We start from the raw sequence: 17,958 nt of genomic DNA on the forward strand, positions 1-17,958 counted from the left end.
GGAAGTACAGTCATACCTCGGGTTAAAGTAACTTCAGGTTGAGCATTTTTGGGTTGCGCTCCACTGCGACCTGGAAGTAACAGAACGCGTTACTTCCGGGTTTCGCCGCTCACACAGATGCTCAGAATGATGTCATGCACAGAGACGGCGAATCGCGACACGTGGAGACGTGGGTTGGGTTCTGCTCTGGATGCGAACGGGGCTCCGGAACGGATCCTGTTCGCATCCAGAGGTACCACTGTAAACAAAATGCTTTGGAGGTTTCTGTATTGAGTAACCAATATGCATATTTACATTTTTAAAAAATAAATAAACTAATATTCATATAGTCTAGTCAGTTCCCTGGTGTTCCTTGGAAGATTATCGGTGAGGGGCTCTTCAGTGAAATTAGCAGCAATGAGTGATGTTCACTTAAAAAAAAAAAAAACTACTGCAATGTGCAGCTGCAGGAATGTCTTGGACATATTCTTAGTCACATGTCAGTAAAGCCCAACAGACTTGACCTGAAAATGCAGAATCTGCTTCAGTGCATGAGGTTTCCATGGCAGACATTCAGGAGAGCAGTGATGAACAAACATCTGTGGTAAGAGTTCCCTGAAGCTTGAAAATCAGTGTTGTTTCCTGTGTTAATCTAGGCAGTAAAAGCTCTCTCTTTACTAGACTTCACACAGTTGAATATTTTGTGCAGGCCATGTTCATGAGCACACATCAGTTGAGTATTAAACCACTGTCATGTTTCCTAATCTCCATTTTTCACTCTCCCAAATTGATCCTGCAGTGAAACTTGAAAGGTTTGAAATACCAGTCAAAGTGCGGTTAAGCCCAGAGCCCTGGACTCCAGAGACTGGGCTAGTCACAGATGCTTTCAAATTGAAAAGGAAAGAGCTGAAGAACCATTACCTCAACGACATTGAGCGAATGTATGGCGGTAAATAATCTCCAGACATCGGGAGTCAAGATGTTGTGCAGGATTCCTTCTAAAACAAAGCAACAAATGTCATTCCCCAAACATTGGCTATAATTATAAATGGAGAAGTGACATTTTGTGAAATGGATGAAAGCTACACTTCATTTTCAAGAAGGAACAATACTGGCTTCCTGAACTGTACTTTCAAGATGCTGTCCAAATGACTGACCCACTGCCGTAGTTTCATTTGATCACTCCCAGTAAAGAATGGTTGTGTCCATATGAAACTCCCTCACTGGGTAAACCATTGTTTTTATCTTTTTGTATTCTGGCTTCACTTACTCATAAGGAATTAAATCATCTTTAATAATTTCACTATGATGATTTTCAAGTGGAGGAAAAAATGAGCTTGTATTTAATTTATGTGTTGTATATGGAAAAACTGAAGAAAGAGTAAGCAGAATGAAGCTTATACTTTCCAGAGTGCTGCTCATAAATCTGCAATCTCAGGTCCTTTGGTAGAGAAAGTAGTTTCTTTTAATTTGACTGTCATTATGTAGAGCTAAAAGACAGAAAAAGATGTTTCTCCCTTGAATGCTACTTTCACACAGCCAAAAACAGATCCACAATGATCCTAGCATGCATCTGCTTTGCACCATGCGTGTGTTTGGTAAACACACAGCAATTTAGTTTATTAAAATGTAACTGATCAGATTTTTTTGGAACAGAAATGTTACCACAGGGTACTGTGGGGGTTTTTGATAGTTAACTGAATACACATTGAGTGCAGTTGGCCATAGTTTAGGCTCCTAAAAAGCACACTTTAGCTGTGTGGAAATACTCTGGAAGAAGAGACACCTGTGGTACTTTTTATGGTATTAAAGACCCAGTTTCATTTTACCCTACACTGAATAACTGTAAAACTAGCTTCTGCCCTTTATTGATAACAGACCACATCATTCGGTTCATGAATTTAATGTGGACAGGGCAAAGAATGCACTACTGGTGAGATATTCTGCTTGCCAGTATTTCAGTGTTTTTAGTGTCTAAAAGGGAAACAAGTACACTTCAGAGCTGATCTGTAATCCATATTCAGATGCATCCTATCTGTTCCTTAAGGGTTGTGTCCTGTACTATCACAAGGAGACTCCCCCTATTCAAACACCAAAGGATCTAAAAATCCTTTTCTAAACGATTACAAGTTCATGATCTTTACCACCTCCAACACTACGCTGACTTCCAATGATAACGCAGCATCCATAAGTTTTCAGATTATTAGCACACTCCCTTTGAAATCAATGGGACTAAACAAGTCTGATGGCTACAGTAGTCTCTGTTTTCTTAAGCATACACTTTTACTTACCAAGTATGGTGAATTGGGATCTCTGCCTGCTCTTCCAAGCACATCAACACCAGAAATTAAGTCCTATGGGTTTTTATGTTATTTTTCCCCCTCTGAAAGGGCATTTCTATTTCTTTTAATACACCACACAAGTTATATGTAAAAGCTTAATTTTGTATTTGTGAGTGATGAATTTGGTCTTTGGAAGTTTTTGTTTGAGGATGTGTTTAAAGGGAAAATACTGTATTTAAAACTTCTGTTTTGTGAAAACGTTTGTTTAAAAACTGGAATTCTTGGTGTGTTGAGAAGAGAGTAAGGCAGCAACTCTCCTGTATTTTGTGTTTTGTGTACTGCATTCAGCTGTCTCTTACTTTTTCCCCACCCCCTTGAGTTCATGCTCTGGACTTTTATATCCTTGCTAGAAGTTCACACTTGAATTAGAAATGCTGTAAGATGTGGCAATTCTTGATGCTGTTCTATTTTGCACTTTTTTCTTAATACCTTTTTATACATTGCTTCCAGTTTTGTACAGCTGTGACCCTTGATTGCAATGTGTCATACTTTGACTTGGCTCTAAAAATATTTATAAGATAGATTTCTTTTATTCATAATATTTAAGTGTGTATATTATGGTCAAAAGAAAACAATCCAGTATTGTTTCTAAATAATGAAGGGATTTTTGTATGAAATGTTGTTCCTGTACTCAAGATTTGGGCAAGATTTCCTTCTATGAAGTGTATGTGTGGGTCAGTCAACCTTCAAAGCAACAGCAAATCACCAGTTTCAGTTATTGTCAAACTTTTGAGCCATTGTTCTGGCCAGAACTAGCTCTTCTGTCTTTAAGGACCAATTTTAATTTTTGAGGCACAAGGATAGTTTAGACAATTTTTCAACCATCATTCTCCCATCAAACCAGCACACTGCCAATTGAACTTGTCGAGTCCAATCTGAGGGCTGCTAATGTATGACGAGTCCTACATTGGGACCAGAAAAACGCCTCTTGGTAGTTCCTCACTAAACACATACACTTGTTTACATAAACAGGAAATCCTTCCTCTATTGATTAGGGATCCCCTCCCCCGAGCTCATTGTTGAAGTCTACTATATTCAGTATGTGATAAAAATTGCTCTTTCTTAGACACAAATTTGCTATATTGACTTTGTCAAACACGACAAATCTTTAAACAACAAATGTATGGAGTTAATAGCTGTTGTGTGCTTTTAAATCTTAACAGCAGCTTGTGGTGTTTGTTTAGAATGCACTGAGTATATCTCTGACCTATATAGTCTCTTTGCTCTGGTGTTACTGTGGCCTTTATTGACTAACCTCATTTTTGGTATTCATGAAGATATATTTTTAAAAGTTCCCACTGTGAAAGTCTCGCAGTTTTCTTCCACAGCTTAAGACTCGTCATAGTTGTTTTTTGTTTTTGTTTTTTTTAAAAGTCAAGTCCATATAAGATTCACATGACTTTCTATTCCATAAAATACATTTACAGCACAATCCTTTACATTTCTATCCAGGAGTAAGTCCCATTGAGTTCAATGGAACTTACCTGCAGGCAAGTGAATATAGCCTTAACTAGGTTATGCAGCCCCTGCAGCTTACATCCTATGTAATTACTATAGACAAACTAGTGAGGGAACACATTCTGTGGAATTCATTTGTTTCCAGTTTTCTAACCTCCATAATATGAATCCCTGCATACCAGTAAACTTTCCCAGCAGCTACAGATGGACTGTTACATAATTTTTAGATACCGCCTACATTTTCATATCTTTGTCTTGGAATGAAAAATATTCTAGGGCTTTAGCAAGAAACCGCAGAGAGATAAACAAGAGTGTGGGTTTTTTTTCCTTTTAGGGAACCTGAAGTAGGCAGAGCCCAGGTGATGGTACTACAAATAGAGGCCCCCCTGTATCCAATGCCTCTAAGGCTATGATTTGCATGAAACAGTAAGCCAAGCTTTAGCAAAGTACTTTTTCTTGCTGTGCCAAACTAAACCAAGATTTGGTTTTACCATGTCAGCTGAATTGATGTTTAAGTTCTCTCACTAACCACAAGCTAAAGTCAGGGTTGTTCTTGGATATAGCTTGCTGTTACCACAAGAGACCACAAGAGCTTAAATACAAGTCCCCCAGTTGGGACAACACACTAAGCCAAGCCTTGGCTTAGCTTGGCCTATATAGAAAATAGTAGATGGGAACAAAGCAGCCGCATGCTTCTCTTCAGGAGGCTGCACATTTACGTAGTCTTGCGAAACTTGTTTGGCTTACTATGTTGCGCAAACCAGGTCAGTCGCTGATTGGAAGGCTCCTTTTTGTCACTGGAAAAAGTATGAAATAAGCCCTAAAATCTTCCTAAATTGATGCTGGGATAGCTGGGAAGTGAGAGTAGACATCAATAAATTTGTCAGTTGAGTTGCAGATTTGTGGCTGATTTGTCTGTTCTTTCTTTGCTCTTTCTTTGCTTTTTTATTAGATTCTCCTTTTTAAAAAATACACCATTCAGCCACAGAGGCTTCCAGAGCACTGCATTATAGAAAGCTTTCAAGAGTGAAAACTAGCTCCAAGTGGTTCTTCAAGAACTAGCTTGTAAAAAAACCTTGACATCAATTAATTAGGCACCAGGTCACCAAATTTCAGATCAATTTTCTTTCCCATGTGTGAAAATATAACTGGAATATGCACATCTTTAAGGAACTGGCATTTGCCTGTTTCAAGGCAAGGTTTTGTGGAGAGCACATACTGGCTTTTACTCAGATCAGTCAGTAAAATGTGGCTATTACAGAGAATAAAGCTTGAGAGAGGCCCTGGTTGATGTTACTGAGATGACATCTTAATAGTTCATATTTAATAAAAAAAGTGTTTAACTATGGGGTTGCCTTTGAAAAGGAGGAAAGAAAGAAAGAACATAATCAAAGACCCTTGCTTGCCTTTAATTGCCAGCTATGACAAAAAATATTAACTTTCAGCTATGTCATTGTGTTCTCTATAATTAGATTTGCACTGCCTCAGTGCTTGAACAGGAAATAAGCCAAAGCAAACCACCTTATACATGCAAAGATTTGCCAAAACAAATGAAACTGTTTGGTATTGTCTGAAAACACATTATTCTAGTTATAGACATGTGAGTTACTAAGAAATGTTGGCTGATCATTTTATGGGTGGTTTCTGGCTACTGCAAAGAAAACCGCATACATTCACAAAATGTTATAAAACAAGACAAGTTACTCTCTGAGGTCCCATTAGAAGTTGCTGAAGACAAAGATGATGCTTGCACCACATGGTAATTCTAGCTGTGAGCCAAAATTTAAATAAGAGTATCTTGGTGGCGTAACAGAAGTTGGGGATTAGCATCACTGGACACCTATGAAGGCTCCACCATTGTAGGGTTATACACTACTGATCAATGGAGCTTGCATATTTTCCTCAATTAGAGAAGGTAAAGTAACGTCTACATGCCTTATTTGCTCTCTCGGTACTGTTGATTAGGCCCACGGGGAAGTAAATAAATGGACAGTGAACAGGCTGGAGGCCACCAAGGAGACCCCCCCCCAAAAAAACCCCAACAACCTGGAACCAGCACTACTGAGTGGCAAAGGTAGGGCAAAGGGGGGTTAGTAGGTTTGCCTATGCCATAGAACTATATACCTGCCTCCTTCTGCAGGGGCTGTGGTTGTGATAGTTCCAGCCTTGTTCTGAAGCAGGGAACCTTATGCACTCCTGGAGGTGCTCTGTATTTTAGAACCCAGATTTTCCAGGATTCTATAATTTGGAAAACTTCCCCATGTACAGAAGCCTCCTCACTTCAGATTACTTTGCTCAAGTTGAAGGACAGTAAGAATAGCAGTGGGGGGTGGAGTTAGCACCTTAATCCCTGTCAGGGGTCAGCAAACATTTTCAGCAGGGGACCGGTTCACTGTCCCTCAGACCTTGTGGGGGGCCAGACTATATTTTTTGGGGGGAGAATGAACAAATTCCTATAGATGCATTTTAAATAAAAGGACACATTCTACTCATGTAAAAACACACTGATTCCTGGACCATCCATGGGCCGAATTGAGGTGGTGATTGGGTGACCTAGAGATGCATTTTAAATAAAATGACACATTCTACTCATGTAAAAACACACTGATTCCTGGACCATCCACGGGCTGAATTGAGGTGGTGATTGGGCCGGATCCAGTCCCCGGGCCTTAGTTTGCCTACCCATGCTGTAGACCCTGCTCATGTGTTTACTTGAATACCTAAAGAGTTTTTGCCACCTTGCACTAGTAGGGCACTAGCACACTGAGGACTTGAGGTGGGGGTATTAAACACCTGTTTCCATGATGTGATGATCCGCTTATGTGAGCACTGGGACTAAGAGACAGAGCACAAATCAGCAAACCTCTGGGTTTCTGCCACAAACCAGGAGACTTTAAGACTAGCTACTCTCAGCCCCAGGTTTGCAATATGGGGATATTGCCACCTAACTTGCGGAATTATTGTGGGGATTTCAACCACCTAATGCATATGGAACTGAAGTTGACACTCCCACAGAACCAAGATGCCCCAGTGTAGCCACTGCTATTATAGCATATAAACTCAGAACTTAATTCTTAACGTTACTGTGATTATGCCAGCCTTTATTAGTCCTTCCTATTGCGGGAGGCAGTGGAAGACAGAAGTGCCTGGCGCGCTCTGGTCCATGGGGTCACAAAGAGTCGGACACGACTAAACAACAACAACAAATTGCAAAAGAAAATACAATAGTATTTGTGGAGAAGAAATTCAGAGGCTTTTGGAAGTGGAGAATATAGTGCTGATGAGGGCATTTGTTTTAATATTGTGGAAGAAAAAGTTAACTCCTGACTACATGCTGAAGTCTAAAACCTGATCACCCTACCCACCCAGCAACTGATACTCTTAGTTTGGATCCAAAGATAAGGATGTTCATGGAAGGAAAGTTTCCTGCCCCCTCCTCTTCATCCTGCCGTCCCCTGTGACCCCCACAAATCTCTGAAGAGTTAGGGGACCCTCCTGAACAATACGTGATGGAGGCACAGACCCAACCGATGTGGCATATGGTGGTGGCAGCACAACAGGCCCCACAACAGTTTCTGGGTCAGCATAGGTATGCCAGGTCCCACTGGCTGACACTATTTGCAAATGTTTTTGTTGGCATGGCTGAGCAGCAAGACATCTAATGTCATTTTCTATAACAAAATGGTGCTTACTCCCAAGTATATTTGTGTATCATAAAGACAGCAGAAGCAAAGTCCCAATTTATTCCTACAGCCATGATGGTGCCGTGATTTAAGTGAGTTCTTAAACTCAAAGCCACCTGTTCATATACGTCTTTTTTATTTATGGTATTTTTCAGCCATCCATTTGGCCCAAAGGAATACAGAGCTCCACAAGCTGCCCCTTGTTAAGAACAGGTGCCAATGCAGTTGTGGTCTGAGCCTTTTTTGGTCATTCTGCTGCATTGCTCTGTGCATGGAGGAACTGTGAGTTGGCTGATGGAGAACAGATCTAGCTGCTTTCGGCTCAGCAAGTCCCAACCTTCAAATTTCTCCCATATATTAACAAAAGGGAAACTAAAGGAAAGAGAAAGCAAGATCTAGAATTAGCAGTGAATGCCACAGGTTTCTGCTAGTTAATGCCTTCACACAAACAGCTCTTGACACCTTACCTTAGCCCAGCCTTGTGCCCTCCATATGTTGTGCACTACAACTCCCATTAGCTGCAGAGCCAGCACATCTGTGCTGGCCTGAGGTGGGGGTCTGTTATGCCAAACATCTGGAAGGCACTAGGTTAGGGAAGGCTTATTCAGGCTGTTGACCTGATTCCTCAGATTTGAGTGGTAATCTATAAAATGGGAACAAGAGAGATGTGCAAACCCATACTTATAAGGAAGTGGGTTCAAAAGGCCTTACCTTATTTTGTGAAATATTGGGGCTCAATACCCAATACTGTGGATTCAGCCTGGATGGCCAATAAGATCCAGACTCCAACTGTCAGTCAAACAGGATGTTTATTTAGGCATTGCAAGGCTGGTGCAACACAACCTCAACCAGCAAATAGTTTGGGTGGTCACACCAAATATGAAAAAGCACAAGCATTTGTACACTTGCAAGCAAAGGGAATCAAAAGGTCAGTTATGTTCATATAGAGCAGTACTGTACTTATACAGTGATACCTTGGGTTACATACGCTTCAGGTTACACACTCCACTAACCCAGAAATATTACCTTGTGTTAAGAAGTTTGCTTCAGGATGAGAACAGAAATCGTGCAGCGGCGGCGGTGGGAGGCCCCATTAGCTAAAGTTGTGCTTCAGGTTAAGAACAGTTTCAGGTTAATAACAGACCTTCAGAACAAATTAAGTTCTTAACCCAAGGTACCACTGTACTAGCTTATACTGGTTTAATCACAACTTGGTTATCTTTCCCACCTTTTAGAAACAGCTAGGTGCCAAATGGCTGCTTATACCAAGGTTACAGTTGCCAAAATTGAATGCCTCGTTGCCATTTTTGGGCAAGACGGCTCTAAAGTCTTGTTCAAATGATGGACTGACTGTGATTGATTCTTGGTTAAACATCTGTCTAGTTCAGATGACAATCTGGAGCTAGATTATGAGCTTTGAGAATGTAGAGAAGAAAAGTCACTTGATTCAGGGATGGTCCTCATATATATTGGCCTGTTCCAACCTCTTTTTCTTAATGGTGACATGGACCGTTCATAATGTAGGGATATTCTTCACAACTGTGAGCAGGACAGTGGGGTGGGGTAAGCGAAAACAAGTTACAACAGTTAATTTTAATGCTGTTGACTGCTCCTGCTCAGGCTGCAGAGAAAAAAAAAACCATTTTGGTTCCTGGAATTCGTTCTGATCGTGCAGATGAAATATAACTGATAGAATTTTACAGGTTGTGGGATTACTGTGTTAAAACAGTCAAGATCCAAGGATCCCCTGGCATGCACTTCCAGGTGGTGGAGACGTCAGCACCATCTTGCCGCCCAGGCATCTTCACTTGGTCACAAGTGGCCAATAGCCAGGTGCAAAATGGGTCTGGCGCCTGGCTAATTTTGAAATCTGGTGATCAATAAAATGACTCCAGGCAGCCCACAAGCAGGGATGCAAGATCTGTGGTCCTCCAGAAGTTGCTGAACTACAGCTCCTATCACCCCCAACCTCAGGCTATGCTGGCTGGCGATGATGGGAGAGCCACAGGTTTCCCACTGCTGACTTAAAAGCAGTAGCCCTCACCTACTGTATATCTGCCACAAACTGGTGTTCAGCCTTGCTGTGCCATAAAGGTAAAGGTAAAGGGACTCCTGACAATTAGGTCCAGTCATGACCGACTCTGGGCTCATCTCGCTTTATTGGCCGAGGGAGCCGGCGTACAGCTTCCGGGTCATGTGGCCAGCATGACTAAGCCGCTTCTGGCGAACCAGAGCAGTGCACGGAAACACCGTTTACCTTCCCGCCGGAGCGGTACCTATTTATCTACTTGCACTTTGACGTGCTTCCGAACTGCTAGGTTGGCAGGAGCAGGGACCGAGCAACGGAAGCTCCCCCCGTTGTTGGGAATCGAATCGCTAACCTTCCGATTGGCAAGTCCTAGGCTCTGTGGTTTAACCCACAGCGCCATCCGCATGCCATAGTGAGTGGTAAACTGCTAACTTGTCCCATAACTAATAGTCAAGGACAGATAGTCCTCTATTTATGAAGGAGAACTTCCTTTCGTCTCTCCAGTAGCTACAGCAAGTAGTTTGAGGGAAGCTCTTCCCAAAGCCTTACAAGGCAAAAGTTTACGGGTGAAACAAGGATTCGATCCAGCTTGGTGATTGTGAGTCTTAAACATTCCAGATGAATTAACACAGAGGATAGCTCCGGATTTTAAAATGTCCTATCTATGTCATGCAACCTTTATTATTTACTGCATGTATGCATAGCCTACACAAACGCATCTAGGTGACTTCGTTAAAAGCAAAGTGCAATAGCAATGCATTTCCTCCCAAAACAAAAACAAATCACAAACAACAACAAAAATCCCTCTTAAAGTTCAAATCTGGATAAATTGCCAAAGCCACATTCAAAGATCTGACAACCCCAATAAATATTTATCCACCACCTGAGGTGGATGGGGGGTGGGGAGAATAACAGTGTTTAGTTTTTTACAGTTACCTTGAGAAGTGCAGCACACATACGCCAGCAAAAAGAAAGAAGGGAAAAAGACTCCTGCTTCCCAGGATTCTAATGTATGTCTTAATTTGGACAGTTTGACCTGAGGAGAGAGAGTATTGTGCTTCAAACAAAGAGTAAAGGTAGCCGTGTTGACAGCTAAGAAAAATTCCAAAATCCCTACTAGGTCAGTACTTTTATTAGACCAACCAAAGTATCACAAAATATTGTGTGTATTTCCCTACTAGTGTGGCTAATAACCGCTTGGGCGAAAAGGGAGATTTAGATTGTAGAAAATGGCGAAATGCAATAGTTCCTCTGCATTGTCAATCCAAGTTGCCCCCCCCCCCATCATTAAAAATAAGCTCAGAGATGGAGGAGTATCCTGTAGTGATGCTTGGCAGTTGAGACTTTAAGTGCATGAAACTTCAAGCCTGCCTTCCACATGCACCAGGAAACAGTGTCAGAGCACAAATTCTGCATGGGGAAGTTCCCTTTGGATAAGGTTGCCATATTTCAGTCATTCCTGACACCCACAAAATTGTTAAGAGTCCATCTGCATCTAGAGGGCCACAGGCTCCCCAACACTGATGTAGGCCAGTGTTTCCCAACCTCTGGATGGTGGCATGCAGGTGAGTTGTAAAACTCACACAAGTGAGTCATGAGCTTTATAAACAAACCCTAAATAAGCATGGTTTGTAATCCTTGACTGGTATGATGGGCTTTTTTGTTCATGTATTATAATGCTGCATTAGCACTTGCAAATGAATGTCACAAACCTCCATTTCTTGCATTTCAACCCTTGGGAACTGCTGTCTGGTGGCTGGCAGCAGAGAAGATCCAAGGTCCAAAATGTAATGTGATAATAAACTGATGGGTCAGCATACCAAGTAAACTGGGACTTGTGGGTTGTCATAGCAAAAAACTTGGGAGCCACTAGTGCAAACATTGCTTGGCCTGACAGACAAATAGTCTGAACTGCAGCTTCCTATGGGTGTCCCTGTGTCCCATCTAGTTTTGGCCCTTCCGAAACCACCGCAACTGCAAGCCTCACTCGCGGAGATCATGGGGGCCACCCCTCACTCCCAGGGCCTTGGTCATACAGCTTGTTCCATTTTCCAGAGAGTAGTTCTGAGGCTGGTGGAAGTTGTGGTCCAAATCATCTGGAAGGCACCAGCTTGGAAAAGGTTGCACAGAAATTTTCTCAAGCATCATTGTTCACGTTTATGCAAAGCAACAAGAAGAGACCCAATAAGAATGCCCTTACCCCTCGCTTTTCATCTGCACCACCAGAATTAAAGCAAAGTTTTAGACTTAGCGAAACTATGATGACTGCAAAACCTTTTTAAAAAAAACAAAAACTGATGGACCCATACGCCCAACACACATTTGCTGAGGGTGAGGGGGGGCTCAGATCTCAAATCAGCACCACCCCCCAAAAAAATCAGACACCTTCCCATATTTCAGTTCATGGGCGAGTGGGCGGGATGGGGGTGGGGGCAGACCACTGGCAATATCATAAGGCAGCCAGACTCCAGGATTGCCAGTTAAGGAACAAAGAAGCTTTTTAGAGGCAGAGAGACTCTCCCCCACCCTGCCCATCCCCCTTGGAGAGATCTGGGCGGCAGGCGGCCGAGAGAGGGGGAGAGGCAGGCGCCCCCTGCTTTCTCCCGCAAGGGGGTGGGGTAGGGCAAGCTGCAGACGCCTTTGTCCCTCCAGCGCCAGGCGAGAAGCAGATGGCCGAGGCGTGAGAGGCCAGCAGGCAAAGGCTGTGTTGCTGCTGGGTGGGCGGTGCGCGCCTGCAAGGAAAAGGGCGCGGAGCAAGGAGGCCTAAAGGGACCAGAGGCTAGCGAGCGTGCCAAGGCGGCGGATGCAGGGGCCGATGAACTGCAGCGAAAGCCTCCGAATCCAGGTCCTCCTGAGCCGGCTCTGGCAGGAGCTGCACGGGGGCGGCGGCGGCGGCGCTGCTCCCAATGCCATCCGCAAAGGCAGCAGTCTCCTCGACGACTCACTCCCGGCGCCAAGCCAGGCGACAGCGGCGGGCAGCAAAGCGGGCGCAGACGACGCTTACCTGTACATCTTGCTCATCATGATATTCTACGGCTGCCTGGCCGGGGGCCTGATCCTGGCCTACACGCGCTCCAGGAAGCTGGAGTCCAAGCACGACCCTTACCACTTGTACATCGAGAGCGACTGGACGGCGAGAGCGGGAAGCCTGGGAAGGAGCGCAGGAGGACCGGGAGCGAAGCTGGCGGTGGCGGCCGGGGAGCCTAGCCTGGGCGAGGGGATGCCGGCGGCTGCCGGCGGGGAGAGGGGGAGCAGCGGCGACGACAGCGAGCATCTGTGAGAGAGGGGGAAGGCTCCGGAGGAGGATCGGATCGGCCCACCCCAAATCTGAAGAAGTGCTGTCGGGGTTGGGGGATGCGGTTCGCTCAAAGGCTGGAATTCTGAACTGTGATCTGCGCCTCTCAGCTCGGCGGGGCAAAGAAACAACAACAAAAATTAACCAAGCAATCCGTCCTGCAGCTTCATTTGCCCCACGAGGAAGCCGCGTGCAAGCTTTGAATGGGGAGGCAGATGGCGCTAGGCAAAAAGACGGTTCTTAGGTTCTCCATCTCCAGGTTGGACTGTGCTGACTGCAAAACAAATCAGTGGACACATATGCCAGAGGCCATGTGGTGGTGGGAGTTAACCGTGGGATGCTCTCCCTTAGAGAACACAAGTCACCAGGACTGGGATCCATCTCTGGCTCTGTTTGGAAGATAGACAGGTTTATTGGTTCCCTTGGGAGCTTGCAGGACGTAAAAGTCTCCCTGCACACCATACATTTAAAGCACATTCCGCTGCCCACAACCCAAAAGAATCCTGGGAACTGTAATTTGTTAAGGGTGTGAAGATAAGATTATTTCAGGGTGGTGGGCACTGGAATGTGCTTTATATTGTCCAGGCAGCCCTATGATGGAGAAAATTTCATATAAAGTATCTGTAGCTGTTTTGCTGCTTAACATCCATTTTTTATTTCTTCTTCTTTGATGATGGGTTTTCAATTAAAAGGTGCCCACCACCTTGGAAAGGAGAGGATAATTTATCTTAAAAATATCACATTACAATGAGCTTTGGCTGTGAACACACAAACCCTGCCATTCAAGCAAATACTTTTCTGGGGCCCTGAGTTCCAAGCTTCTCTCCCCCCCCCTCCAACCGCCCCCTGCAACCCTCAGCAGCTGCACAGCCCATCAATAGTCCTAAGAGGAGGGGTGCTGGCCAGGGAAACAAAGAGAGCAAGCCATGCGGGTTGGAAGGGGTGTGTGTGTTGAGGCTGGAGACCTGATATGACACCGCTTTGGATTTTAACAGCACAAACCTTTTGTTCCCTTTAATTGCCCCCAGAGGAAGAGAGGACCCCCTGCCCCAGAAATGAACACCAGTGCCTCTACTTTTCAGTAGGGGTGGTGTGCTACCTCCAGTCTTGCATGCTCTGCCATTTTCTCTTCAGCTGGAAAGTGTTCTGGATCTCTTGACACAGCCTTAAACAACCTGGTGTCCTCCGGGTGTTTTGGACTACAACACCTATCAGGAACAGTCAGTAGAACCAGGTTGGGAAAGGCTGGCCTGCATCAATAATACAATGGTATTATTGGTATCAGGCAAGATTTCCCTCCCAGGCTTTTAACCTCTGGTGTACGTTTGATCATTTTTAAGGTGTCATTAAAAAAAACAACAACCCAAAAAACCCTCTTTCTTATGCTTTTTGTAGTGTTTGTAAATATCGCAAACCTCCCTGGAAATTTTGAATTAAAGGGCAGCAAAGTAATGTTTTAAATAAAAAAAAATGCTAGGTCTTGTTGCCAGCATCTATATAGAGTACTGTAGATTGCCATATTTCAAAAAGTAAAAACCAGGACACCCCAAAATTGCTTTTTTTTATACCAGTGGGAAGATTTTTAAACAAATGCCGAACTTGCCTTCAGATGCAATGTAACTGAGGTATGAATGTCTTCTGCTGACTTCTGTGACTTTCTTAGTGTCTACAATCTCTCTCAATGTGTTCAATGGGTGTGGGTGGGTGGGTGTGTAGAGAGAAAGAGTAAACCCCATTGAACTCAGTGGGACTAACCTCTAGGTAGACATTTATAGAATTGCACTCTAAGGCTGCAGTCCTAAACACTTATTAATTAACACATTGAGACTTACCTTTGAATAATGTGTATAGGATTGCACTATAAGTTAGTTGTGCTGAAGACCCATTAAAATCAATTGTGACTTATCAAATTTGTTTGAATAAGATTTAAGTGCAACTAACTTGATCTGGCTCCAGTTCAATGATAATAAATGACAGTTGTAATTTGCGGTTACTGGGAAGCAAAAACATTTGGTTGACAGCAGGACCCTGTTATAGTCTCTTAGGTATTTTACTGGTTGACCTTAAACTTCAGCCTAAGTCTACTATCAACAGAATTTTGCAGCTCCACAGTGATAATAAATGACTACGGTATTTATTATCCTTGTAAACGATAGTCATTTTCAGTAACAGGGAATTTTCTGTTCCTTTGATAAAGGTCCAATACATGTCAAACACTGCAGTGCATTTACAAATGAAGCAAGCAAGTGCTTGTTTGTTCCTGTCGAGAGAATAATAATCTGAAATGGATTAATATTTTGCTTGTTGTGTTCATGGACTTTGGAGCAATTTTATACCCATGTATAGACTTTGATACACCTCATGTGTAGACCTTGATACACCTAGCAACTGCATGTATTCGGGAGATGGGAGTATTTGTATTTCCAGTGTTTTGTTTTTTCTACCTTGATTTAGATTAATATACCATTCCTGTGACTTTTTCTAATTACTGTATTTGTGACAAGTTACTGCAATGATTAGCTTTCCACTACATTTCCGAGAGGCAGACTTCATGTGCCCCTAATTTTGTTGTCATGGTTCACTCTTCACCTACCTGCATTTGGGACTTGATGTCCCGCATAAAAACATAAGAGCCTGCTGGATCAGGCCAATGCCCCGCCTAGTCCAGCATCCTGTTCTCACAGTGACCAACCAGATGCCTGTGGGGAACCCACATGCAGGATTCCTGCACAAGAGCACTCTTTCCTCCCATGGTTTCCAGTAACTTGCATTCAAAAGCATCGCTGTGGAGGCAGAGCATAGCTATTGTGGCTAGTAGCCACTGGATAACCTTGTTGAATTTGTTTAGCCCTTGTCTAGTATCAAGAGTATAGGGGCAGGAGTAGCTGTGAGTGAGCAAGTGACTAAGCCCCAGTTCCCTCTACTGTTAAAAGAGAGTACTGGAACGTGTCCAGAGGAGGGCAACCAAAATGGTCAAAGGCCTGGAAACGATGCCTTATGAGGAACGGCTAAGGGAGCTGGGCATGTTTAGCCTGGAGAAGAGGAGGTTAAGGGGTGATGTGATAGCCATGTTCAAATATATAAAAGGATGTCACATAGAGGAGGGAGAAAGGTTGTTTTCTGCTGCTCCAGAGAAGCGGACCCAAACTACAAAAAAGAAGATTCCACCTAAACATTAGGAAGAACTTTGTGACAGTAAGAGCTGTTCGACAGTGGAATTTGCTGCCAAGGAGTGTGGTGGAGTCTCCTTCTTTGGAGGTCTTTAAGCAGAGGCTTGACAACCATATGTCAGGAGTGCTCTGATGGTGTTTCCTGCTTGGCAGGGGGTTGGACTCGATGGCCCTTGTGGTCTCTTCCAACTCTATGATTCTATGAGTACTAGACATCAAGGTTTCAAGAATGACATTTTGCCAGGGTGGGTAATCTGATTTCCCCGTCTGTAGGCCATATTTCCACGTACATTACAACAGCCACATGCATCGTAACATAGTTCTAAGGCCGAACTATAATGAAGTGGGGCAGGCAGGAAGAAGGTGGCGTAAAATGGGGCAATGGCAAAAGCAAAAAAGGCAGAATTTAGGAGACATCAAGGAAGGTAGAGCCAGGCTGGGTGAAGATTTAGGACAAATGAGGAGGCAGGTGGTGTAAAGGAGGATGAGCCGTGGCAAAGGAAGGCAAAGAAAAAGCAAGTTAGCTGGAGAGACCCTTCTATGAATGTAGCACCTCTTTATAGTCATGTTTCAGTTCACATTCCCACAATTTGGAGAGGCTCTTGCATATGTAAAAGCTTCTGGGTGGAAAGATTTCTCTAATACAGTGTCTTTCAGAAAGAACATTTTTGAAAGGCAAATTATATAGTCCTGAGATTCAGAGGAATCTCTCCATATGGATATGTAATTGAATTTTTTTTTTTATAATTTTGCATTGTAAAAAGCAAATAAAAATGATTTCAAAAGAAAGGCAAATTATATTAATGGGTCTCACACCATTCTTCGGTTGCATATCCTTTGAAGCTTCTGTAAAGTAAAAAATAATTTAATTCCAGTGCCATACATTTATGGTTGAAAGTATGCATAAGCTTTATGTACATTTTTAAAAAAAGATTACAGGGGCATTCTACTTTATCACATAGGAATCCTGCTAATACAAAGACAAATGCCTGCACAATGAAACATCAGGAAGAAGAAATCACATGCAAATGCACATGGCTTTGTCAAATGTTTTTGAGTTAGCAGTAAAGCATTATGCGGTAAATATTCTTTTTTTAACAGCCTACAAATGGAACAAGAAAAACACTGTTACAATGCTGTGATTGGGGTCTTACTATAGACTAAGAACTAGATAAAATTTCACAGTTGTCTGAGTTGTCACTCATCATCTTGAGCCAAACAGTCCAATTCTACGCACGGAATTATTCTGAAGGCTGCACCAAAAGCCATCCCAAAATATTGATTAATCACAAGAGGAGGCTTTCAGATGGTTCAGAAAGGCCATCCACAGACAATGTTTTTCTCCCCACTATACAAGGCGTAAGGCACTTGAGGGGGGGGGGGGCTCTTTCTCAGGAGAGGCTGCCCAACACTATTTACTGCATAACATGGGATTCCATCACTTCAGAGGCTTACTGCCTTTCAGCAAATGTGTGTCTTTTGCCACAACCTCGTCCATATTAAGCAAGTCATCTCACCCATCACCCTGTTCATACATTGAAAGCTTGGATGAAATAGGGTAGCCATACATTCGGAATTTGGACAAAACTAAACAAGTACCACAACTTTTGTGTCCAGATTTTCACTTTTTGAAATATAGCAACCCTAGGATGAAGGGGTTGTTGGGTTATTCTGGTTGGCCCAACCCTCTTGCCAGTGAAGCAACCACTCACCACAATGGCTTTTTATGCAAAGGCTGTGTGAAATTATTATTATTATTAATAGTAATAATAATTTTTATTTATACCCCACTCTCCCCAGTCAAGACCAGGCTCAGGGCAGCTAACATCAGGTATAAAAACAATTGATTAAAATACAACTTAAAAACAGGATTAAAATACAAACTTAAAATGCAGCCTCATTTCAGTGGAAGCCCAGATCAAAAACTGTTTGGGGGGAGAAAACGTCAAATCTTCACCAAGGCCAACTATCAGACTGGTCCTATGTGGGCCACAAAAAATCC

The 17,958-nt window shown here is 43.2% G+C and overlaps 2 protein-coding genes across 11 annotated transcripts in view; both read left to right on the plus strand.

Annotated features, from left to right (window-relative positions):
* Positions 1-4,676, plus strand: part of ACSL4 (acyl-CoA synthetase long chain family member 4) — an 81,424-nt gene extending 76,748 nt beyond the window's left edge. For all 10 annotated transcript variants that reach the window (XM_083423639.1, XM_083423646.1, XM_083423641.1 and 7 more), the window contains one exon: positions 779-4,676. In XM_083423639.1, coding sequence (XP_083279765.1) covers positions 779-936 — 158 coding nt within the window. In that variant the 3' untranslated portion in view covers positions 937-4,676. The remainder of the gene's footprint in view (positions 1-778) is intronic.
* A 7,245-nt stretch (positions 4,677-11,921) lies between these two features.
* Positions 11,922-15,271, plus strand: KCNE5 (potassium voltage-gated channel subfamily E regulatory subunit 5). Its single transcript, XM_083423228.1, has one exon. The coding sequence runs from the start codon at positions 12,295-12,297 to the stop codon at positions 12,769-12,771; it is 477 nt and encodes a 158-aa protein (XP_083279354.1). The 5' UTR covers positions 11,922-12,294; the 3' UTR covers positions 12,772-15,271.
* Positions 15,272-17,958: the final 2,687 nt, after the last annotated feature.

This window comes from Podarcis tiliguerta (assembly GCF_965153285.1).
Source record: "Podarcis tiliguerta genome assembly, chromosome: Z".
NCBI lineage: Eukaryota > Metazoa > Chordata > Lepidosauria > Squamata > Lacertidae > Podarcis > Podarcis tiliguerta.